This window comes from Taeniopygia guttata, chromosome 7 (assembly GCF_048771995.1).
Source record: "Taeniopygia guttata chromosome 7, bTaeGut7.mat, whole genome shotgun sequence".
Lineage (NCBI taxonomy): Eukaryota > Metazoa > Chordata > Aves > Passeriformes > Estrildidae > Taeniopygia > Taeniopygia guttata.
Window position 1 is genome coordinate 28,074,983 of NC_133032.1, and position 26,517 is coordinate 28,101,499.

General features: G+C 37.8%; 1 protein-coding gene across 5 annotated transcripts in view; it reads right to left on the minus strand.

Annotated features, from left to right (window-relative positions):
- ZNF804A (zinc finger protein 804A) overlaps positions 1-26,517 on the minus strand; it is a 229,914-nt gene that overhangs the window by 122,078 nt on the left and 81,319 nt on the right. The window contains exon 4 of one of the 5 annotated variants that reach the window (XM_072931621.1): positions 13,234-13,279. The exons of the other annotated variants lie outside the window; for them this stretch is intronic. Coding sequence (XP_072787722.1) covers positions 13,234-13,266 — 33 coding nt within the window. The 5' untranslated portion in view covers positions 13,267-13,279. The remainder of the gene's footprint in view (positions 1-13,233; positions 13,280-26,517) is intronic. 5 annotated transcript variants of the gene reach the window in all.

Genomic DNA, 26,517 nt, shown 5'->3' on the forward strand with positions numbered 1-26,517 from the left:
TTTATTGCAGCAAGCTACTCTGCATTTACTGTAGACTTAAAAGGGTCAGGCCTGCAGTCACTGCAAAGCAAAATGTATTACAGAAATAAAGCCCTTCTTCAGGATAATTTACTGGTCTAGTCATCCCAGAGAGGATTAGGCTGCTCTGGTCTGATCCTCTGGATTAGAGCCCATTAAACCTGACAGATGTTCCAGTCTAACCTTGTTTCACAAAAAAATATTTAAAGCATTTTTTTTCTGTTACAATAACTAAACAAAAAAGCAAAATTGTGGTTTAGATGTTAAAAAAAAAAAAAATCAAACTAATACCCTTGATTTGGCAAAACTCTGCATTAGCTATATTTATATGAAAAAAAACAGCCTAAAAATATATTGTTACAAAAAAAAAAAAAATAATCAGCCACAGCTTAAGAGCACACTTTCCTATAGTTAACTAACTGTGATATGCATGAGCACAATTAACAAAGGATTCCTTAATGTCTGATATGTTTACTTGGTACTATAAAGACAGCAGATTTTGTGGAATAAAATGTACATTTACTAACATCTCCTCTCCTATCAATCTTGGTATTACTTGGTATGTAGAATTTTTTTAATATCTTTGCATAGCACTTTTTTTCCTCCTGTAAGCAGTCTGTACATCATCCACTGATGTACTTGAAAAAATAGAATACATTAACAATATTAGTACAGTCTAGTAACAAATCCAATTCTTTATAAGGTTCCTGTCCTTATCAAGGCGGGGAGACCAAAGCAAAAGGTAATTAGATACGTGGATCAAATTACTCATTGATCCTGACAAATTCATTTCCAAACAGTAGACAGGGAGTTTCAGTAGGAAGACTGGCAAGTGGCTGGGAAAATAATTACCACAAAAATTGGCAGGTCTTTTTGATTATCCTACCCGAAACTTTCCCATGAGCTGCAGGTGATAGCAAACTACAGCTCACAAGGCCACAAACACTATTTCCTTGGTCCCTTCTGACATTATTCTTTTGGGCAAAGGTGTTTCCAGCAGTGACCCCACTGCTTCCCTGCACTGGATGGGGATGGGCCCAAAGAATGATGGTACTTTATATTAATTAAATATCAGAGGCTGAATAAACCCCACACCACCTTTATTTTTATTTCAAGACTACCTGAAGACACCCAGTTCCAACCAAAGCACTTATTACATCCAGGAGAGCTAATCAGCATTCTGCTGAAAATGCACACTTGAAAATGCTATTGAAGATGTGCAAATTATTGTAAAACTGGTTTCTCAGCTTCCCAATAAACACACAGACAGTCCTTCGTGTTTGGGTAAACACCCTAGCATTAGGATAAATAACACAGTGAAATTAGAATGAAATAGCAAAATTTATTCCCATTAGTGCTGTTTGCTTCCTAAAGTCATCCTAATTTTGCCAGCCATACACCTACTAATGCAAGCAGCTGAATCCCACACCCCCTGCACTAAATGGAGTGAGACAGATGAGAACAGGGCCAAAGCTGGACTCAGTGGAGAGCAAAGCAATGCAGAACAGTGTCCTGCCATGGTGAGACTGAATTCACTGGAAAGGAAGCTCACAATGAGGCAGCAATTCATTATCAGGTTTGTCTGACTCATTTACTTACCTAAGACACTTATAGTGTATAATTACTTTTAACTGGGACTCATAAAATCACTTGATTGGTTTATTCTGCCATTAAAACTAACTGTTGGGCACAGGCCTGTAGAATTATTTATTTATTCTAGTGCTTAAAAAAACCTGTTTCAGGCAGAGCAGGCACTTGCAAAGGGAGACTGCTGGCCACACATTTTTGCCTGGGAGGCTGTATTAAGGAGGTTTTTATCAGTGCTCATGGAAAAACACAGGTGTAGTTATGTCAAAGGAAAATTTATCAACCACATCTCTATCACTAATCTTTTGACAGAGTGGAACTGAAGGAGGTTTTGCTGTAGAAAGGAAAGATGGTTTAGCTCTAGATAGTCTTTTCACTGAATGCTCATCACTGCTTAATGATAAGCATGGGAAGAAGCAGCCTGGTATTCATCTCCTTTACTCCTCTACATTAAACATCCAGTCACTTACTTTGATTAAAGCAGAATTTTGATTTTAAAACATTTTGGCTTTTTATTTCCTTATAGGAGGCATATATAGATGCCTGAAGATTTTCATAGCTACTTGACTTAATTCAATTGACAGGTGAGTGTCCAACATAATTAGACTCCTTGGGAAAAATCAAGTTTCTCTGTTTGATTCTTCCATTGACACACTGAACTAAATGAAGTGAGTGCCTTTGAACCCTGCAGAACTCACAGCCCTGGAGATGGACTGAAAGCCCCTCCTGAGCGCAAACACCAAGTGCTGGAACAGATGGCAGCATTCATGCCTGGCAGCCCTCAATCCAAGGGTTATGACCACATTTTTCATAAGCATTTCAGGACCTGAGGAAGGGCAAAGGACAGATTAGGGCAAGTTGTTTATTTATTTTAACCACAGGTTAACTGACTGCCAATTGACTAGGTGCTATTAATTTGTATTAAAAAGTTGCTCTAGAGCTCTTCAAGCTTTAATGAGTTGGTGAAGTTAATTTTTGGGCTAGGAAAATTGCCAGTAAAGTTGGGCAAGGCATCAGGGGAACAGAAAATTTGACCTTATGTTAAATAGATTTAATTTGGAGCGTGTGATTAACCTAGGGTAAAACTTACACCTGAAATTTTCCATACTTATATTTCCAGGATGAGAGTTCTTGGTGATTATTCCATTCAGCCTGCCTCAATTTGGCTTGTCATGCTTGACTGTAATAACTTTCTTTTCTGCAAGATTTTTAGCATGATCCTCTGTAGTGATTTTTTTTTCTCTTACTAAGCTTTCACAACAGCTTTTCTTGTTTTTTCTGCTTTTGCTTTTATTTTTTAAAGTTTTTTTTTTAAAGAAAGGTAAAATTAATGTAACACATGAATTGAAATAAAGATGTTTCTGTCTCATTTAATTCCCTTGAAGAATACAATTTCTCCATGACTGGTTGAAACTGCAATCTGTTCTACTTTTAAGAAATCATATATATTATTAAAATACAAAACAATGTCTCAGAAATGAAAGCATTGCTTTTGTTCTACTGAGGGCATTTCAAGTCATATTTTAAATTTAATCAATGACATTTTCAGAGCCAATATGTTAGTTGGGAGCTACTGAGGAGCACATGGTGCCCCCACTGCACTCAGCACTCCTGGAAATCCCTGCAGCTGGCTCAGTGATTCTTCTTTACAGACCCTTTTTGTGGTTCTGTTTTACTATTGCTTTCCAGGCCATTAAGTCCTTCCATGAAAAATTTACTGTCTTTTTACAGCTTTGGGGATCCATCATGACTGGCCCTCAGTTATGTGCCACGAGCAGTTGCCTGCCCAGCCCCTGAGCCAGGGAGCTCAGCCCTGGGCCAGGTCTGACCCTCTCCTGGGCAGCTCTGCCCGACCAGTCCTGGCTGTGGGCAGCAAACAATTCCAGCTGCAGACCAGGACAACCTGGTTTGCAATTCCAGCTGCAAACCAGGATAATCCGCTCCAGCATGCAGCTGGTGGGCTGTATGGGTTTATCCCACTGTCCTACACAGACATGTTCTGTTATTAAACAGAGCACGTGGTTCAGGGTTGGAACTTCTAGTTAAAAAACAAAATCCCCACAACCACAACATCAAACCCCAAAATCCACTAGGAATTACTCTCCTGAACTCCTTCCGTTGTCTAATTATGAATATGTATGAGCTTAAGATTTGTGTTATGATGCAATAAATATTTATTTTCCTAAAATTAATCCTCAGTGTTATCACAGTCAGAACACTTCAGCTAAAGAAAAAAAAAATAAAAGCAAAAAAAAAAGCAAAAAAAAAAAGCATCACTCCTTTTGGCATCATTAAATAATGCAAATAAATCGTTTTACTCAGAAGCCCAGTGAAAAAGTTTGCCCTAATGGGAAATGGGATTAAGTTTAAATTTGCCATAGAGAACAGTCCTTGAAAAAAATCCTTCTAAAGATTTATTCTACTCTTGAATTGATTCAAAATCCTATTCACAATCAGTATTCAAGCGTGATGAGGATGTTGGTCTAAGTGAAAAGGCAGCAACACTACCAAGGCAAAGAGAAATGAGACTGTAAGAACAGTGCTTTGCAAATACACAAAGAGATTTTGAAGATCCTGTTCTTTCATTTCTGAGATTGTTTTTTAAGCTGCCAAACAATGAGAAGAGCCCTGCAGGGGTCCTGATTTATCCTGGCGGATCTATGCTAGCTAAATTAGGAGTGACCTTGTAACAGTCTGAGGCACAGCATCTTTGAGATGAGATGGGCCTGCTCCTCCTTCTCTCTGAAAACACAATAAAAAATATTGCAAACATCTGAATGATCTCAGGTTGAAAAAAAGAAAAAAAAAAGAAGAAATGAGAAGATATTGGAGTAAGTGCAGCTGCTGCTGAAGCAGCTGCCTATATGCTAAATACAGTAGCTAACAACCCATGGCAAATATCTTTTCCCAATGAGCTTTAATGAGTTTGCCTCTGTGTGTGAGAAACAAATGGCAAATGAAGCATTTATCATTGTTGTGAGCCTCACCTGTATAAGAAGTTGCTTGGATAGATGCAACTCATGAGAATAGCTACTTCATGTCGATGTTAACACTTCAGTTTGAAGACTTGAGGCGGTATAGTCAGATAGCTGACAGTCAATAATTTCAATAAAAGAGAAAGACAGTAGAAGCTTAAGAGAAAGAATCACTCAAGGTTCATACATGCCTAAAAGGAAGAAGTTCATTCCACCTCCTGGCCACAGGGGATAAGAATTCTGGTTGATTTGATACCTTTCATTTTTGTGTAGAAAGTAGGAGAAACTGAAGGACTGTGGCACAGCCATGTGTCAAGATACACGGTTAGGCAAACACTTCTGAAGCTGAGAGTGTGAGAAACAGGAAAGGCATGAGAAAGCATTTTTATTGATCTATTTGCTGTCTACTACGCAGGCAAGCATTAATAGCAGCCAGCCCTGCCACGAGGACAGCCAAACTCCAGTGCCTGACATCCCGTAGATGTACACAGGCTGATGGAAAATATATAAAAATGACTGGCCGCTACCAACAATGACTTTTCCAAGGAGACCCTTAAAAAAACACCAGGACTGTAGCCATGCTGGGAATGGCTTTGATGCCAGCAGTAGGAGACAAAAGCAGTGCCCATGATCATCAACTCCTCATCGAGCACTGATCATTAACTACATTCTGAGAGATGCAGGGAAAATGAGCCGCATCCACAAAACAGCCAAAGCTTCCTCAAAAATATCCCACTTAAGCTCACACTTTAGCATAAATGATACATTTAGACTCACCCTGAGTCACACTGTTCAATTTCCTCTCCTGTTTTTCTACACTGAGCAGTGTCAGAAAAGTCTCTGAAGTTGAGCAAAAATGCAGGGAATGGCATCTTGTCATGCTGTCAGCCAACGAAATTGGGTTTTAAATACATTTTCAATATACACTGACAAAAGCTCAGGACTGGACTAGAGCCTGAGATCTGACTGAAGTCTGAGGGACTATTTCTGCCAATCTGTCACACACTGCAGGGCTCAGAGCAGCTATCAGAGAAGGAGATGCTAAACCACAAACCCTCTCTCAGCAGAGCTAATCCCCTCGTGTCGGCTTTTCCCAGAAACCGGGACATTGAAAAACCTATCAGGTCTAGTTTGAAACTCCAAATATTTCATGTACCTCACTGACCATTTCTATTAGAGAAGTGCCCATAGATTCCTCTTGCTTTAGGGACGCTGAACAGAGTGAAAAAAGACAATTCTAGAGTCCCCAGAAGTTGAAATGGTACTCTACAGGTACCTCCTCCTCAGTAACAAGGCCTCTTCTTTGTGCCTGGCTACTCCTGCTCAGTGCCAGTACATTAACTTGCAGGAGCACACATTCATCTAAATAAACCAGCAAGCTGATCTAGGCTAAAAATAGGGAAAAAATAAATGTTTACTTAAAATCTGAATCAATTCGTATAACCAGTTATGCTCCATTGTCACCATGCCAGAGGAAATAACACGGAGGTTGTATGAGATGTGGAATAGCTGGGAGAGATGGCCAAGAGCAACCAGTCTTTTTACAGGGGAAATTAAAGCCAATAACTAAAGCCTAAGGTCCAAAAGAAATTAATGATAAAATGATGAAATGATGAAAAAACCAAAATCAAGGCCTCCTAATGTCATGTGCTTTGTAGAAAAAATTTTAAAACCTACACTTTTAGGTTTCCATAAAACCACAGATCCAAAGATCTTTATTTTCCAGCCTTCACAAAGAACTTGCTAAATGGCTGTGAACTGCTCAGCAGTTTAAGCAGCATGACCTCGAGCCTCAAGGATCCTATGACAGAACTAGAAAAAAGACTGGAGGGGAGAAAGGATGGCTCAACACACTAGACACAAATGTACACTGAGGAGATGCCAGCACTGGTGGTGAGCTCAAGGCATTTGGTAACAGAAAACAATTTATTGCACATGAATACTTCATATCCTTGCATTATTCAGTTATTCCTTGGCCCTAAGCCACACCTGCCATGCCAAAAGTTGTCTCTTTTTAGTCAAAATGAACTCCAGTTGCCTTGAAGAAACAAAAAGCAGACAAATGCCCCACACCATGGAAATTGGTTGGATGCACAACAGGCTTCCCAGCAGGACTCATCAATGGGATGTATGCAAAATTAGCATTTATAAACCTGATAACCATTTTTGTTACAAAGCAAGAGTATCTGCACGGAGGCTGGTACAGGAGTCACATGAACAGCCCTCCAGCTTAGCTACAGTTAGTAGTAAACCCACTAAATTTTATATCAACAAAATATGGCTATTTATAAAAGCAACAACCTGACAGTCTGGATACAGAGCTTAGCACGGCCTACTGAAAACAGTAAGTGGACAAAAATATATGTATGCCCAAAGCTTAAAGGTCTTTGGACCTTAGACTTTGTTCTTCAGCAGAGCAGAGCCAAGCAACTGCACACAGGCTGGCTTCCTCTGGGCTTGAGATTCAGCTGTGGATCCTGCAATATTAATGAGCAGTATCCCCACAGTGTAACCTGGTTTTCTTTTCCATTAGACCCTGCATTATTGAAATATACATAAACTCTTGAGTTTTTTGCCCCTCTGTTAATTGAGGCTGACATAGGTTTGCTTTTTCATACTAAAAACCCATGAAAAGACCACATGGTAATCAGGAGTCAGCTATTGCAGCAGTGAAGCTTTTGCAGTACATCATGCCCTGTGTGCATGCATCTTAATGTATACATGAAATGGCAGAGTGAATATAAATAACAACTTTATTTTCAGAAGAAACACTCAGCTCAGACAGCTCTTCCAGATCAATATTCCTGTGCCATTTTAAAATGCATTAATCTAGCACACAGTTTATCAAACAAAAATCTGCATACTAACATGTTGCTTCTGAAAATTGTCCTAACAATTAAAAGGAATTCAACTATTCATTGTATTTCTATATTTATTCTATGCATTTTGGGCATCCAGTGAAAAAATAACTATTTCCACATATTAATTCCATCATATAGCAAAATACTTCATGAATATTAAATGAGATTAAAGTATTTGAACTACTCCAGACAAGAAATTTATTTCCTCCAAATAGAGTGGAAGGGTACTCAGCAGAGGATGCTCATGTTGAAATTTTGTGTCAAGTTGCTGCCAGGAGGTGTTAAATGAAGACAAAGCACTTAGGGTTTTTGTTCCAATTTCATCCTCAGCAATGCAAATGAAGCTTTTATAGATGTATATTTAAAGCATTGTTTTATCAGCGTTTTCAATGCATATTTTAATCGCTTTGCATGTCAAATTTCACATGCAGAAGTTTAAAACAGTATGTTTAAATACACACATGCGTGTGAAAATAAAGTAGGTGGCAACTTCATTTATCATCATCAACCTTGTTTTCCTAAGCAGCTTTTCAAACAACTTGATCCACAAGAGCACATTAAATCAAGTAATGACCATGGCCCTGCACTGATGGCAGCAGAGCTCAGCCAGCTTCCACAATATGAGTCAGCAATTGTTCTGTGATATCTTTAATTTGGTACAAGCTAAATCCTCTTAAGAGTGCCCGCTGCAATCCAAAAGGTCAAACAGGAAAGTGGCAGAAAATCAATACTGACAGCTTCTGTCACCCTCCACAATCTCTATAGCTCTTTCTAAGCCAAATTGCTTCTTTCTAATCTTTCTAATATTTGGCTGCTCCAGTCTCTCTCATGTAACATCAAAAAAAAAAAAAAAAAAAAGAGAAAAAAAAAAGAAAAAAAAAAAAAAAAGGAAAGTAAAGGGGGGATAAAAAGAAATAATTACCTTCCCGAAGAGAAAGTTGTAATTTTAACATCAAAAATCAGAACAAAGCTGCTTCTTGGTTGGGGTTTGTGCAGATACTGCTGTGATCAAAGTTGCATTTTCATATAGAGACTTTCCAAAGTCCCAGCAGAATTAGTGACTGCACTCCTGTATCAGCCACAACATTTTTGAGGTGATTAGCCCAGAATTTTGAAAACCAGTTGGGCTCATTTAATTTTCTTACAGCTCTTTAGAAAGAACACTCCCTCTATTTACTGGTTTTATATAAGGTTTATTATGAAAAGACAGTGAAATAAAAATGCCAGAAGGTTTTAGATCAAGCTTCAAAAATTGCTTTCTTGCTTACTGTACTTCTAATTATGAATAAACACCAGCACTAGTAATCAATACATGCAATCTGGAGAAAAACTCTAATTTTTCAGGGAAGGGATTTTAATACAAAGAAAAGAAAAGGTCATTCTAATGTAAACCAGATTAATATCCCTTTAGTGTTGAAATGAAAATTTTACAGGTGCTGCAGCTGTTAGCAATCTTGTCTTTTAAAAAATGCCTTAACAACAATAGTAGAAAAATACAGATTTTAGAAGAAGTGAATGACAATTTGTGTCCTCAAACAGAAGCTGAAAACACACAGAAAAGAATCAATGCTCAGCAGTATCCTGCTTTTATTTGGACTCTTTCCTTGAGAATGTGAGACACAGCTGTTGATTATAGTGATTTTTTCTGCATCCTGAATTTGTGAGGTTTTTGAAACATATTTCATGACTGTTCCCCACCACCTTAAAACTGGGCTTTCCAGCTCAGTAAGCACAAGAGAGCAAGTGATGCAAACAGAGAAGCTGTGATGGTGGTCATCACTTTGGGTTTTTTAAATAATTCTGTTCAATCTCTTCAAGAAAGCTGTTGAAGTATTGATTTTTGCCTTTATTAAAGGAAAACCTTTCTTTGGCCAGCTCAGTTTTTCTGACAGGAAAGGAAGAAATGTGCCTTACACCAGGAATTTCTACCTGTTGTAAGGCAGGCAAAGCCCTGTGCCTTACAGGACATGGATGAGTTACTTCCTTTAGGAATTAGCAAGTACTAACCATTGGAGACTCACCTTTAAAGATTATGTTGATGGTATAAATACATTCTCTACATAGAGACTTCTTCCTTTCTGGAAATACCTTGCCAAGGGAGGTGCATATGTGAAAAAGAGCTCCTGAAAAAGTGGTAGGAAGAAGCAAAAAGTTTTCAGTCCTTTCTCTTTCTGGGGCCAGTGTCTGACTTCTTCTTTAAATGGCAATTCAGCCACTGAACATACAGTTTTTAATCTTCACCTTGTACACTTAATTTTAAAGGCAATGAGAACAGAACAATTTCGTAGAAATTCACTGACCTTTTAAAAAGCTTTCCTACACCATTTTCTCTCATAAATAGGTAAGATATTTACTAGCATGAAGCTTTTACTTTTTCCATTAACAAATAATTTTTCCCCTCCCTACCTAATCATAGTATTCTTTATTTCATATAAATAATTGTTAAATAAAGCATTTTAAATAGCTTTTTAAAGTAATAGAATCACCAAGAGAAGTAGTAGACAAAACAGTTCAACAGTAAAGTAAAAATGCCAATTCTTAATATTTAAATGCCTGCTTGCATAATCTCAGAGCTCCCTAGCACCTGTATAAATTGATTCACTCTTTATTTTGGGCAGCTGACCATATCAGAAGGACAGGCAGCATTGTTCTTGAATAAAAACATAAATAACACTTCTGTCCTACAAAACACGGCATTTCATTCCTCACTTCAAATATTATCTTATATTGAGAAGGTTCCATTGCAGGTTTTTTATTATTTCGATTGCAGCAACATTTATTATGATTTATTACCATGTTATGGTTTGGGTTCCTATCTCCGGAATATTAAAATAATGTTTCAAAAATAATGTTTTGATGACAAAACTTTAGGCTTTCAAGTCTTGCTCCTTCTCTAAAAGTGACACATAGACAAGATTTTTATATATGTAGATACACTTTTGTACTTCTAATTTTGCATTCTAGTGTTTCAACACTAGGCTGAGTTTGGGGGAAGAATTTTTGAACAGAGGATCATGGCATGCATGCTGGCATTTATTAATGTCAGAAGAAAGCTGACAACTTTTCTGCAGCCCTCGCACACGTTAACGAGCATCCCACCAGCTCTGCTGCACCAGAAAGCAAAGCCAGCCTGTTGTACTTATTATTTTTCCAGCCAGAGGGGAGTAGCTCTTAATCTACTGCTGAAGGTATTGACTTTACACGAGCAGAAAGGTGACACCAGTATCATCCATGGGCAAGATCAATGGAAAGGTGACAGAGTCAAACAATCCCACCTAAATACAAGAGAGCCACATTAATGCCACTGTAAAATCAGATAACATGGATTTGACTGAACAGCACAGGAGAAAATGTGATGTGCTGGGCTAGCACTTCACTTCACCAACCAATTTAAACCCGTGCTCTCCAGATTTGATTATCCACATACCTATTTGGAAGCACGATGCCATTACAGAAAAAGATGTACAGGATCTCTCCTGCGCTACGTAATTAAAAGTAAACATTGATCATTTGACTGCAGAAGCCAGAACCTCTGTGAAATAGAACTTCATTGAACAATAAATTCAACTGCAAATTTACTAATTATTTTAAGATTAAAGCATGTTGCATTACACACACAGAGCTACGTACTCTGACCGCTAGCAGAACGTATTCATTACAAAAGCAGTCATGCTTCAGTGACAGCAATTATCATTTCACACTTGTTAAATGCCACACAAAATGAGACTTGCTTCAGATGGTTTCATTTCAGACCTGAATCAAACTAAAGATGTACTGCAAAAGCTACATTTATGCAATAGCTGACTCCAACAGTTGATTACCGTGTGGTCTTTTCACAGGTTTTAGTATCAAAACAGCAGAGTGAATACAAATAACAACCTTAATTTTAGCTTTATTTTAAAAAGAAATCTTCCATGCCTGCATTCATCATGGAAAAGCAATTTTACAGATTTCATTTCAACAGATGTAGCTTAACATCATTTTAAAGACTGCACTTCGGGTTGGACTTACTCCAGGTTTATTATACTGAATTACATATATTAGCAACTGTTGATTATAAGTGATATATTCAGGATGAGCAGATTTCCTTATTTAAGATATGTAAATACAAACTGTAAGAGCACCTAGAAAAATTATTTGAACCTGCAAAAATTCAAAGGCACTTGGTACAACAGTAATCAAGCCTCCTGTATCCATGCTGAAGCAATGGCTCCCAACAGATCCCTGCCATTTGATTCAGCTATTTAAGTTACAGGTGGCAAAAAACCTTTTCCTACAGCCCAGTAGGAGGTTCAGAGGATTGCCATGCTTGGGACATCAGTTACTTTCTCTGTCAAGGTTCTAAAAGAGCCCCAAGCACGCTGCAGCTCTCTTACAGCATGACAACTGAAAACAAGTGTGAATGAAAGGCTGAGGAGTTGCCAAAACCAACCTAGAAAACAGTGTTTACCTTTCCACTAATTAAAGCACAAAAAGAAGCTGCCTTTCCAGAGCCTGTACCAGGGTGGGCTTTCAGGCAGCTATTCTGAAACACAAACCAACCAAATGAAGGAGGTCTCCTGGAAATCTTTCTTCTCTCATTTCACACTTTCTAAAGCCCATTGAAGCTGATTTTTCCTCCCCATTTATAACCAGGTAACAGGGGAAAGCTAAGGGCTGTTCTCTCAGCCACCTCTTATTCCAGTTGTGCGGCAGAGCACAGATTCAGTCCATTTTTAATAGCAAAGAAAAACTTCTCAATGAAAGAGAACAAACTGACTTAGGGAAAAAAAAGTGCTGATGAAGTGCTGATGAAAAGTGCTACAGATACTAACTTTCTTTAGCATATAAATCACAGATTTTATTTGGACTGATAAAATCAGTAATACATCAAAGCAAAAATATCTCTCTAAACTCTCCATCAACAGGATATGTTGAATTACCAAACTTACAATGTTTGCATTTTCTTCTCAGCTCTGTATGTATGAAATTCTGTTTGGAAGTTTTCATAGCTTTTATGTTGGGAAGCACTTTTTTTTTTGTATTTTATAGAATCTAACCTGTTAGAACCAGATCTCTCAGGGAAAGTTGAGACCATGAAGTCAGTTAGTGAAGATGTGAAAGCTCAGTCTCAGGGAACAACAGATGATATCCCCATTTTCAAGAACAAGTTTTTGCTCATTTCTTTGTCTAGATATGAAGGAAGTATTTGGAGCAAAACATTTGATTTCTATAAGACTGTGCAACCCTAACACATGAAAAAGCCCTTTTGGTCAACAATAGTCTCCTGCAAATTGATGCTCACAAAAAGTAGTAAGCAAGACAAGTCTTAAGTGAGTTCAGCTTTCTGAGGGCAACCTTAAATCTCAATATGCACCCCCTTTTATTGTTTAAAATGTGATATTACATATTTGGGGCAAGAGCTGCTGTTTTGGGAGCTTTAATATTATATACAAATGTAGCATCAGGCTATAGTCAGAAAAAGGTTGTAGCAACTGATATTGTTCAGCAGATTTCTGTGTGCACAGCTCCCACAGAATCATGGAACTCGCTCAACAGTCTATTTTAAATGATGTAACTCTCTTGAAATGTTGCTATTTTTCTGAAGAGGTATTTTGGGTTTCCATAGATATATTGAATGCTTGTATTACTGCATTACCAACACTTCTTTCAAAAAACTTGTTAGAATAACTCTATTTTAAATCAGTGAATTCAGTCAATAAATGGCAGAGCTCTGCAATCCATGTCTACGTGGCTCTCCCTGGTCTGGAAGTTCAGATCAGCAATCAGCTGGCTGAAAAACAACACCTCACCTTTTTATCCCCTCTGTTCCCCCGACACCACATGTGTCTTTTACACCTGCAAGAAAACCAGGAGATCTTATATTAAACTACAATACAGCTAGAAATTGGTGCAGCAAGCAATTTAGATCTGATCATGCTGATGTCCCACTCCATTTGACGTGTTTGACCTCAGCAAGAAACAAGCTGACAGGCCACTGTCTTTAACTATGGCAGTGATGAAATAAGGAGGACCTGCCTGCTCCAAAATGTGTCAGGGTCAAGTGCAGTGCAAGAAAGTGATGCACATAATCAGCTTGGGCTATTTGCCTCAGACAGCCACACTTGCTCTTCAGAAACTACTGCTCACCTCGGACATTTATTCAGTATTTTATTTCTAACCAAAGCTCAAAAGAGTCTGAGCAAGCATCTTGAAAGCTCAAGCTAAAGGAATAGTTTACTAAAGGAACATTTGTTGCTCTAAAGCAAACAGGTTTTGAGATGCTGCGTGACAATTAAATTACAGCTGATAGAGGCAAACTTGAGAAGATAAAATTAACTGGCAAAAGGAAATGGATAATTTGTTGTCCCATTTCTTTCTCCCTCATCCCAACACTTCTAAGGAGCACCACCACAAGGAGTAAAAGCAAAAAATAGTGCAGGAGATGCTGCATTCAGTTACACCTGCCTGAGAATGACACTGCAAGTCAACAGGCCTCAATATATAACAGGATTCCTACAAATGAGCCTTCAAAAGGCACTGAAGAACCCAGAGACAGAGAACCCCAGACACTCACCCACCAACACACCAGCCTCTCTTCTCTGAACCATCAACTTGGAAGTGGATTTGAAACTTTTCTCAATAAATTTATAAATTCATATAATCAAACAGGATTATATTAATTTATATCCACATAATAAAGTCCTATCTTTTATTGGCACTGCAGCACTGCCTGTTGTTTCCTAAGCAAGTTCCACCCCCTTCCCTCAGTGCAGCCATGCCCTTTTACAGTGCCCTGCTCCTTTTACAGGAACAGGAAGGTAACCCTGCTGGCTTTAACAGTTTATGTGATTTTCTAGGTGCAGTCTGAACAACTAATATAAATGAAGATTGAAACTAATGAAAACAACATGAACATGGCACAATTTAGAATAAGAAAATGGTTTGGGTTGGAAGGGACCTTAAAGATCATCTTGTTCCAACCCCCTGCCATCAGCACAGACACCTCTTCCACTAGACCAGTTTCTCAAAACCTGGAATTTATTTTTCCTTCTTTCCAAAGAAGATGGGAATTTTTTTTGCAGATATTTGCTTCTGTATAATTATAATCTTCACATGGTTTTTGTATTAGAATGAAGCTTCATATCAGCTGAGAGATAAAGGGCCAGTTTTATCTCTGACAGCTACTCACAGAAGCTGCAAATCAGTTTTCTGAAATGGATGTCATATGGCAAATGCTAAAATTCATTGTGGGCTGACGGTCTGAGATTTCATAAGAAAAGCCTCATACTTCAGTCACTTCCTTAATGACAATAATTTACATCTATATTGATGTAACAATGGAATGCCAGTAAGGTCCATCTGCTGGGACTAGGATTGTACAAACACACAGAAAAGGACAGTTTGCCTTCAAGAGAGAGATGCCAAGAAACCACAAAATTTCCAGGGAAAAAAGGGTATGTTTGTGTTACAAATATCTTATAAGCTTCCAATAAGAACGTGAGTTTTCTGAACATGTGCTTGAATTAATTATGGAGGCATATCACTATCCAGAATAATTTGTTTGGATGAATGAGTACATTAATAAACTTTTATACATATGTGCTAACTAGTTCTAAATTGAGACAAGCCAACATTAAATAATAAATTCATAGGATGCTGAAAATCTTCTACACAAAAAGGAGTATGTGTTAGTACATTAAATTTCCTTGTAGGAAATGTACAACTAGTAATTACAACAACGCTACTAGAAAGTCTTACAGGAAAAATAAACCTCTATAGTGAAAAGAATCAACTCACATCTTTTACCAAAAAGTACATGCTTGTCTTAATGAATCATATTGTGACATAGCAAGAATTGCCAGTTAAAAAAAAATAATAATGAATGCAAACCTCCAGTCACATTTCTCAATGCTCTAATCTCCATAAAATTATATTTGAAAAAAAGATCAAGATAACAATTTTCTGAGATTTTTTAATACATAGGAGAATTTGTGATGAATGACATCCACAGACTGCAGAAATATGCTCAATAAATTATTTCAGTGTTTGCAGCTAAATTTTTCTGCATTTTTTAAATCTAGCAACATAACAGGTAAGCAAGAAAGAGTGACTGCCCTCCAGTTCTTAACCAAAACTGAATCTGAATGGCACCTTGAAAATTCAGTGATTGTGCAAGTTCATTGAATGCAGTGCCATCAGGTGCTGTGTGTGATGAAGTTGCCACATCCCAACTGAGCCTTGGTGTGTTCTGCATCATCAGCCTTATGTCATGCCTGGTGTAGGACAAGGAAAAAAAAAAACCCAGTTTTAAAGAATTGGAGATGAATAATAGAAAAAAAAATAAAGTAAATACACTTTATGGTATCTGGAGAAATTATTTTTCTTTCCTGATTCTTCACTTTTACGGAGACAAAACACCTTTTGGAGTAAATGTGCTCTTCAAAAGTAATTGGTGAAGGTTTGGGGTTTTGTCTGTTTCTTCCACTCCCCAAATTTACATTTTCATTGCCTGCTTTATGTAGCTACTGTAGCAATGGTGTAATTCACTGTTTTATCCTAGAATCACATTTCAGCCTTTTCACAGCCAAGTCTCTAGCAGTATGATCAAGAATCAAGTTGTCCCTTATACAAATATAAACCTGAAGTAAGTTCAGCTGAGTTTCTCCAGCTTTACTCGCATGTGAAATTAGACTTTGAAACCTGACCCTAAGTATTTTAGACAATGGTTTTGGCAATATCAGTTCATTTTAATCTGATTTCCCAAGAGAAGAGCAGTGTCAATAACACTATTACAACTACCAAGTCATGTCAATATGCATTGTGCTGCATTGTTGGAAGATTTTAATAAAACCATTTCTAAGCTATGCAGACAGGGAGGCAGCTGCATTTCTAATAAAATATTTTATATTCAAAGACTAAAGTCTTATTGAACAACAAGCACAATTTACTCCACAGGAAAAATGGCCTTTTAGGGTACCTTGAAAACACACCGTTCTCTCCACTCCCACCTCCCTTTCTTTCACTCACTGCAAAATACTGAGCAATTAAGCAGGTTGCTATATTTGGTGTGCCCAAACTTCACAGGTTGATAGCATAATGATTTTAATAACCACTTTAAATGTAACATAGTGACAAGTTGACACCCAAGGTTTGCATCCTGCAATTTGATTTTTCCAGAATTCTGTTATGCCTCAGGAATAGCAATATGATTAGGAGTAATTTCTTGTTAGTGCTTCTTACTTTTAACTTTTCCCCCTTCTTTTTTCTCCCATTATAAACATTGAAAATGTACTAAGTACAGGTTCCCTGGTAGGTTCCAAAAGCTGACTCTTCTACAAAGGCTGCTGGTTCTACCTTTATGAAAAGGAATGAACTAACATTGCCAAAAGCATTCAAATCAAAGGCACTTATGCCCTTTGTGAAAATATGAACATTAACCCACGTTCATACCATCAGTATTATAATATTTCATCACTAGGAAACACCAATAAGCATTTCAAAAAGCACTTGCAGAGTTTGCCTCCATTGACAACAGCCAAGACCCACAGCTCAGAAAGAATTACCATGTCACTTTGCCCTCGCAAGAACATGAAGCAAAATATTCCTGAGTGCTTTAGCCAGTGTGAAAACTTCAGCATTCAGCAGCCCAGAGAGAGAAACTGGACTCACTCACACTCAATGTGGCCTCATTCCTTGGGCAGGAAAAAGTAATGTGACAGGAGAGATGTGAAAAGGTGCTTATCTGTCTGGGATATAGAGAAATACCAAAAATGCAGAGAAATACCAGTCTCATCTCATGTGGATGGCCACAGCTCTAAGAGACATGTTTGATGTATTACTTTTCATTTTGATATTTTATGCAGTACTTTTCCCAGGTTTCAGGCATTTTGATCCATTCTTGTGTTTTGTCTCTCCAATTTCTGTATGTGTACTGAAAATAACTCTGATTGGAAGTGCAGTATTCAGAGAGTTGGTGTTTAGCACAGTTCCATGATCTGCAGCAGAGTTTACAAAGTGTTTCACTCCTGCCTTTTAGAGGAAAATGAGTGTAATAAATTTCACATTTCAAGAATGCACATGGAAATCACAGAGTCACTAAAAATCAGTACATATCCATCTTTGACACATCCCTGCCTCTGTACCAATATTTTAAGAGTTCTTAAAGCCCACACTCCTTATATTTCCAGTGTGAAAACATGTAATTTTGTTTGCTTGATTCAAGTCAAAGGGAACACTCTGGAGTCACTGAGCACCATTTCATGAAATGTCTGATTTGCTATGATTATAGATAATACATTTATGATGAAGAATACTCATCTACTCATCTGTTTTTCAAGGCAGGTAAATCTTCATTGAATTTACCATGTCAGACTTCCTTACATACTAGATCACTATAATTTCAAGACTGCAACATAAATAACGTAGCAAATTCGGAAGGAATACAAATTATACACATAGAAAGCATCTTTCCGTCACCCTGATTTAAAGAACTAAAATGTAGCTGCGCAATTCTCAGTAATGTACTAGAAGCAGCTTATGGAAAACATTTTAAGGTCTTTAAACTGCAGAATATCTACCCCTTTTTTTCTGCATCCAATCCTAAATTACACCTCTGCTTATGCCAAAAGTTTTCCGGAAGACGCAGAAAAGTCATAAAAAGTACTTAGAAAGTACTTTAATGCCCTTTTCATGTTCTAATGATGATTAACCAAGGCTGTTTTATATGCAGCATATACTCTGAGAAATGAGTAAAACTCATATTCATTCAAAGTACATTGGGCAAACAGCAGTCTACAAAAAGTAGCATTTGCTAGTTGCATATGATGAAACAGCCCTCCAGTTTAAACAGTCTGCTTTCTCATTCATGTTTTACATTTTCAAACACCCTTCTTGGCATTTTATTGCTGTCTCAGAAATAATAACACCTAATACTTGTGGTCGGGCATTAATCATTGCCTTCAAACTGTGTGTGATGAACAGCTTTCCTCTCTGCCTTGAAGAAAAATTTACTGTTTTTTTAAAGACATAATGGGATTCAGTTTCCTTAGCAAGCCTAGAGATGAGGCAGTATTTTTGATTCTCTAGAGTGTCTGTTACTTGACAGGACCTACAGAACACCCACGCATTTCTGGAGCAGTAGCTGCTGGCCAGACAAAATATTTTAGAGCACTGAATAAGTTTGATTTTCTATTTATAGACAGCTAAGTCCACCCACCTTGATAATTTTCACTTTGGAAGTCCGTTAAAAATATTTCTGGCAACCCACAAAATTTCTGCTTGACCTACCAACACTAAAAAAATCTGAAAGACAACACTTGTCTCAAAATAAGAATTGTAGAACCATGTCCTGATACCCCTTGCAACTGGAGTTATTTTATTTTAACAGCCTGCTGAGCACAGATGAATTTTCCCTGAGACTAGTAAAACCTCTGACAAGTAAATTCTTGGTCTTGCCTGGGGAAAATGCTAAATATCTCATTTCAGAATTATGCTTGAATACAATATCCACCCACATTTTGCAATAAATATATTAATGCCTGTACACAGCAAAATTTTGCAGGTGATCCTTACCAAGGTCTTCTGTCATTTATTTTGTATATTTATCTTGGCTTATGAATGCACTAATAACCACCTCCAACAGCATATTTCTAACTGGTAAAATCTCAAGTATAAACTCACATCCATGTATTTAACTCAGAACTGCAAATCTTGGCAGCTAAATGAATTTAAAATTTTTGCAGTAGCCTTGTAAAAGCATACTACTTTGTGTTTAAAATGTGAATTATGCAATGCTTGCCCTGCTCAATGATGCTGCTCTGCAAAGACTTGAGTGACTGACCCAAACTTCCCTCCCAGGCCCACGCCCTGCTCCTCAGGCAGAAGGCAGGTCCTCATCTCAGTTTTATGGAACACCCTCTCCACCTATCCCCTCTGTGTTTCAGGACATCAAGGTCAGGTATCCAGACTTCAAATTCCCGTTTTTTTGCTCAATGGTAATTTTTAACTGTTTCCTATTCAACAAGATACAGGCTAAAACTATCAGCTCAAATAGCATTTTCTGTTTGTGTAAGTAATTCAGCTAAACACTTGACATTGATTTCTCACCTTCTGTTCAAGTGCTATAGGGAAAAACTACAGAGTACTGAAATGCTAAATCCAATCTATATCCACTTCAATGATAGTGACTCTATTATCTATACAGTCAGTAAAATCTAACTGTTTTCCCAATTCCTTCAAATGCTCTGAACACCCTCCTCCACCCCCACAAATAATACTGCAGGTGTACTACCAAATACAGGTGCATATAAAAAAAGAGAGTGTCATGTACCAGAGAGAACTGGGGCTTGGAGGACAAGTGTGAATGGCAGTTCAGTCAGGAGAATGGCACTTCTGTGCTCTGTTCATGGAAACTAAAGAGTGTATTATTATGTATCCTGAGATTCTACTGTTTGTCTTGTAGAAAGAACAATATATAAAACCTTTTATTTCAGACACCAGTAGAGTCATAGGATCACAGAATGGCCTGAGCTGGAAGGGACCTTAAAGCTCATCTCCTGCCCACCCCTGCCATGGGCAGGGACACCTTCCACTATCCCAGGTTGCTCCAAGCCCCGTCCAACCTGCCCTTGGACACTCCCAGGGATGGGGCAGCCATGGCTGCTTTGGGCAACCTGTGCCAGGGCCTCGCCACTCCCACAGGGAAGAATTTCTTCCCAATATCCCACCTAACCCTGCACTCTTTCAGTTTAAATCCATTCCCGTTTGTCCTATTACTCTTGTAAATAGCCTCTCTCTGCTTCTCGTAGCCCCTTCAGGCACTGGAAGGCTACAATGCATCCTAAAGCTCCCCTTTTCCAGACTGAACAAGAGGTATTTAAAGGCACAACTCTCCAGCTGAACACCAGAGACCTTTATTTCCTTTATTTCAACCAGGAGCACACTGATGTATCTGCTGATGTTCAAAAGTCACCTACAACTGCATTAAAATCTAATCATAAGTCTGCAACAGATGAAGGATGAAGTAGCCTTTCACTCCAGCTCTCAAAACCCAAAACCAAAGCAGAGGACTATATATATATATATATATATACACACACACACACACACACACACATATATATATATAGTGGAACACTCAAAGCACATGGTGAAAAGGAAGTTTTGGCAGTGCAAAGAAGATGCAAAGCCTTGCAAAAAAAGTAAAATGTTATAGGGATACAGAGTAAAAATCAGAGCTCAGAAACAATAATGATGGCTGAATTTCATCTTGGTGATCTGGCTACAGCACTCTGAATTAATTGCAACCTATGCAGACTCACATAATTTTATTTAATAGCAAGAGACTGTGACTATGGCTGAGGTGTAAATCCAGCTGCTAAGGATCCCTGGGACTGATCCTGGCACTGCTGGGCACCCATCTCCCTGAGGCTACTCATGGGGGTACCATCATTTACCTGGCTGCAGGATCAGATCCACAGGGGATGTATGAGTGGTCTTTGTTCAAAAAGAAATCTGGTAACAACACAATTTAGAATACTCCAAGCTGAAGGTATAATTGTTATTTCAAAAGGGTACAAAAAGAAATATATTCTGCCTTAGCAGGTAGGATGCAGCTCATCTTGCAGCTATGGACAAACACATTCAGCATATCTGGTTGCCACTGTCTTATCAAAAATGTCTGTGTATCTGTAAAAGAAATTACCATACAGAGGGAAGAAAACATTACAAGTAATAGATTCGCCAGTTAATTTCTTCCACGGATACAACCTTGCTTATCTGAGTGTGGCACAGGGAAATGTCTCTGAGTCATGGAAGCTCGAGCTTCAGCTGCTTGGGGATGACAGAGCTAAAGAAATTATCTGTATAAAAACAATCAATGAGAAGCAAAGGTTACACACTTCTCACAAGAATTTATTTTCACCTGTGGGGTGATAAATCTCCAAACCATACCCCAATGTACAACTCCAGAGCAGCACAGCAGAAAGCCTCTTGTTTGTACTACCTTATCAGACTAATAAAGGAGGGAGGAAAACACTCTGTATTTTTCTGCTCCTTGTCTTTAATTTCCAGGATTTAGAATTAGGCAGAAACTAAAAGAAGCCACCATCCTCAACGACAGGCCCTTCCCCCAAGCCTGGATTACCCAAAATATGCACGGGAGGAAATTGTGTTTGCTTTGCTGTGGAAAGCTGATTAATTTGTTAAGACTTCAAGCCTTAAAACTCAGCCTTACAAAGAAACTGTATGGATAGAAAGAAGCATACTTATACAGTTTATTAAATACTTCAAATACAATGCTATACCAAGCAACTAATCATATTAGGCAATTTTAAATACAGATACAGAATCTAGATGACAATTTCAGATTCTAACTTTTAAGGTGAGAGTTGCATAAAGGGCTTAACTGTACTTTGAAGTAGAATTCCAAGGATTTTATGAATCCTAGATTACACTGTGTTTATTCTTTGAAGAAAAAACCCCTTTTTTATCAAATCCTGCCTTCTAGCCTGTAACACACTTTCATTAGACACTTTCTTTTAACAAAACGTCAATATTTTAATAATAAACATAAAGGAGTTTTTCAATGTCCAGCTGTTGTCCAGCATTATATTTCACTGAATCACACCCATATTTATTGCTAGTTTTAGTGTTACTTGCAGACCCCATAAAGTATGCAACCGAAATTAGCTAAACCAGAATATGATTGAGAGTCAACATTATAAAATGGATTTAAGTTCTGATGCTTGAGAATAACATTTTTGCTTTCAGAAAAACTATGTTTGAGGTAGCACAAGTAGATGGTATTTTAGCAAAAAAAACCAGAAATCTCTTGCATTGATGAGGAATTAAAGTCAATGTTCCCTTCCTCTTACTGACTGCAATGATTCGCTTCACCTGCTTTTCATACACTGTTTGTGCCAGCACAAATCAAACCTACAAATCAAACCTGTTTGGCTCCCAGGCACTAGGACAACATGGATAAAGGCAAGTAGCATCAGCCAAATAAATCTAAATGCCAGGAAACAGTCGAGAGGAAATACATAATTTTTCATATGTCGCTTTTCTTAAAGGTTTTAACAGGTTCATCTATAAAGTACATTTTTATACATAGTCATATTTGAGCTATTTTACATGAGACACTAGCAGACAAGGTAGGCCTAGACCAACAATTATGCTTGCAGTGCTTCAGCACTCTGCAAGAGGAAAAGCCTGACCACAGAACAAATGCAGCCCTGTATTTCATTACATCTTCAAAGCTCACAAGAGAAAAGATCCTTCAGTAAAGCAGCACTGCAGTGGTGGGCTGCTTTGGGCTGCAGAGGTGGGCACTGCAGAGTCTCCACTGTAAAAACTACAGACTACAGTTGGGACCAGAAGAAATTTTACACTCCTTAGGGAAACCCTATTTAATCCATTTATAGGGTAGAAAACTCAAAGCAACACTCCCAGAAACTCTCTGGGAAGCCCTTTCTTTCCTCCAGATGTGTGAGAGTAGAGAGGGGAAAAGCCAGAACAGCCAAACCAAAGCAATCCACATTGCAATAAAATGAGTGATACCAAGATGGCAAACACCTGTTCAGTTCCCAAATGCTCCACGAAATAAAAGAGAGAACTGGCAAACAGGAATAAACAATAAAAAAGAAGTGCAACAACTGGGAGTAGGAGAATGATAAGTGAGAGGATGCAATTGTACAAAAGGAAGAGGAGACAGCGTGCTAATCCCTGCTCAGCAAAAGGATTTCTGGGATAAAGATCCTTGGGATAAAGACTGCTGGCCATTCATTGTACCCTCAGCCACCACAATGCAACACCCTGTGTTCAGCACTGGGGTTCTCACGTTGTGTTTTTGGAAAGTTCTCATCCTTCCCTCACACAGAAGTGGAAAGAACACAGGCCTTCAATCCTCCACAAATCGAAAATGAAGATATCTTTTCCCTCTCTTCATTCTGTTCCGATTAGCCTCCCAAACTGACCTGGCTTCCCTGCCTTTCCTCTGAACAGTGTTCATGCAGAGAAACCAAGGAAACTTCCCTGAGCAGAGCTAATGCCTGGGGAATTCATATATTTAATATGAGCAGTTCAGTGAGTTTAGCAAGGCTCTAGATAATTGCCTTCAGCAGCGCTTCTAACTCCTCTCTCCGTGTCTCTAACATTGAGAGCATAATTCTGTATTTTGATTTCTAAAACAGTACGATCCTTTATTCCCACAGTTTCCAGACACACACACACATCATCACCACACTCTACTGAAACAGATCCCAAAATTATAATGCCAGGTTTCTCTTTCCAAAAAAAAAAAAAAAAAAATTACACTTCAAACTTTCAGCAGAGCTATTTTAATCTATCAGAGTACTTTATTCACTTTACAAACACCTGCAATATCTTTTCCTCTATGTTGCACTTACACATACTAAACCTGATCATTTAGCATGATTAAAATTTACTGCTGATTATAACCATTGCTAAATCAACTTAGAACATTATATTGTTTTGACAAAAGAGGATGCCTTTCTTTGCATGAACATCCCAATACCTTTGATATATTTATTTCTGGAAACAATTTTAGCAAAAACGAGATGCTCTTTTTATTCACACTGTCTTGTAAAATTATCTCTCTATTGGGCCACCAAATTTTCCATACTTGAAATCCAGAAAAATATGTATTACATTGCAGCTGAGTTTTCTCAGATTAACCTGGTATTACAGTGACATAAAACTTGAAATTTTTAAACGGTCTCTATTTATTTGGAGATGTATTCACAGATATTTTTTGCATGACCAATGTTTTAGTAGCATACTAAAAGCTGCACATATTTTATCTACTTTACAAGTCAATAATCTACATTGGCATTGACAAGTTTATTACCATAAACTCCAAAGTTAAATGCAAATTTTTCTTGACTTTAATTGCAAATTTTGTGTTTTATACATTTTCTGAAAAATTCTCTAGTTATCTCGCAAATAAATTAAGGGAAAGAAGAACAAACACATCAGGACTGACCAATGATACCTCTCATTTAACATCTTGTCACCAATACTAAAAGATCTTTTCTAGTTCATTAAATCCATTTCATGAAAAATGCTGGAAAAAATAACCATTTTCAAAGAAAATTTATTTTTCCTCCTAGCTACATTTTTTTTGGTTTTAAATTTATTAAAAGAAATTGGGAGTGGGGGTGTTACTCCCTTCCATTTTCACATTTCAGCTCCTGTAATTGCAGATCTAAAGGCAGAGACACTGATTTTTCTTTAATCATGCTCTTGGCCTCAGTGGTATTCTGATATTCTGTCATACTGAATTACCCATGACTTCAAGCTCTTCTCTCAGTTTCAATGACTGCTCATTCATTGCTGCAGCTGAACAATTTTACAAAAGCCCTAATTGCTATAACTTGGGGGGGAGAGTAGGAGCCCTCATTATTTATGGACAAGGGAATAGACTCTCTGTACATCATGCCTTTAATAAAAAATTACACAAAAATCTTTTCACACCCAAAATTACTTCTAGACTTCTCTCACCTCACACGACTTTTAAAAATGGATTCAAAACCTGTTAGCAAAAGCCTTTTAGAGAAATCAGGACTAAAAATGTAATTAATATGTCTACGTAAATGAGTAATGGTATCAAGCTACACATTTAAAGCTGGCATTGGAGTTTTCGCAGTAATTCCTGCAGTACCTAAATGTTAAAATTAGCAGAAATTTAAAATCTAATGTATTTCTCTAGAGAATTACCATATTTTTTAATAGAAGTGTATCACCTTTTTGTACTTATTTCACTCATTTGTTCTGAAAAAAATTCATGAAGCTATAATAAAAAAAGTTTTAAACATCATGAATCTCCACAGGGCTATCCAGATCTTTTCCACACATGACTTTTTTACAAATGTATGTGCCCACAGAATATTTTCTGAGGATAAAATATTGACTTCAGGATAAATTATTTCCCCTGCATGAATTCTACCACGTAATGTTTATTTACTTAGACTTAAGAATTTCCATGTGACTAGATTATAAATGAAAAAAAAAAAAATTTAAATGAAACATGAAGTCAATTATTCAAAATCCATTATTCAAGCAACTACAGGGTGTTTAGATAAGCTCTATTTACAGCTCATTAAGAGATGACCCAACTTCAAAAATTCCTGTGTTCTCCACTTCTGCATGAAACATTAATAAAACCCAATTGACATCACAATGAGTAATGAGCTGTCTAAAGTGGTCCTTAGGTGATTTGTCTAATAGAGAGCCTCACCTCACTCCTGTGAAAGCTTTCCAGGAATACAGTTGGACTTCCCATAAAACTTGTGGGCAAGATGAATGTATGGAAATTTCTTTGCAGCTTCGCTCAGCAATTCTTCATCAATCACAGCTGATAGAAATCTGGAATGTCTCCTATTGTCTGCTCTAGCTTCAAGATCTGAATTCTCGTAAGAACAGAAATTAATGTTTCCAGGAAGCCCTAACAAACAACCAAAATAAAAGAAAATTATCTGATCTACTTCCAATGAACCAACTCTTGGGAAGCAAAGCCGGTGATTTATCTAAGAAGAGACTGAAAAAATTGTAGTGGAACTCAGTAAAAACAGTTGTTAAAGTTTGTCTCCATATAGGCTAACTACAAATAGTTCTCTTTCAGCCTTTCTGTAGTTTTTTTTCTGACAGTAGAGGCTGTGAGAAGAGAATTTCTTCACCACAGTTCCTACTTCTGGAAAGTACCACAGAGCATCTGACTGTGCTGAGTGCTGTAGGTGTATATTAATTGGCAGCCTCAAAGAAATCAACAAAAGGACCCAGCTGATCAATTGAAGAGAAACATAAAATGAGAAAAGAATAAAAAGATTATTTTGTTGTCACCCTCCTTACACCCCTTCAGCCTCCACCTATGCTTCTGACCTGCAATCTTGCTGTCAGCCAGCATCCAAACACACTGCTCACAGCTCCCCATCTGAGCCAGGATGGCTTTCACCAGGAGCTGGCTGTGCTCATGACTTCTAGAAGAATAGTGGGGTGCATCATGCTCCAGGGAGACAGAGCTGTGTGCTAAGTACAGGCTCTGGCCCAAGAGAAAATAAACCCGTGACGTTACATCA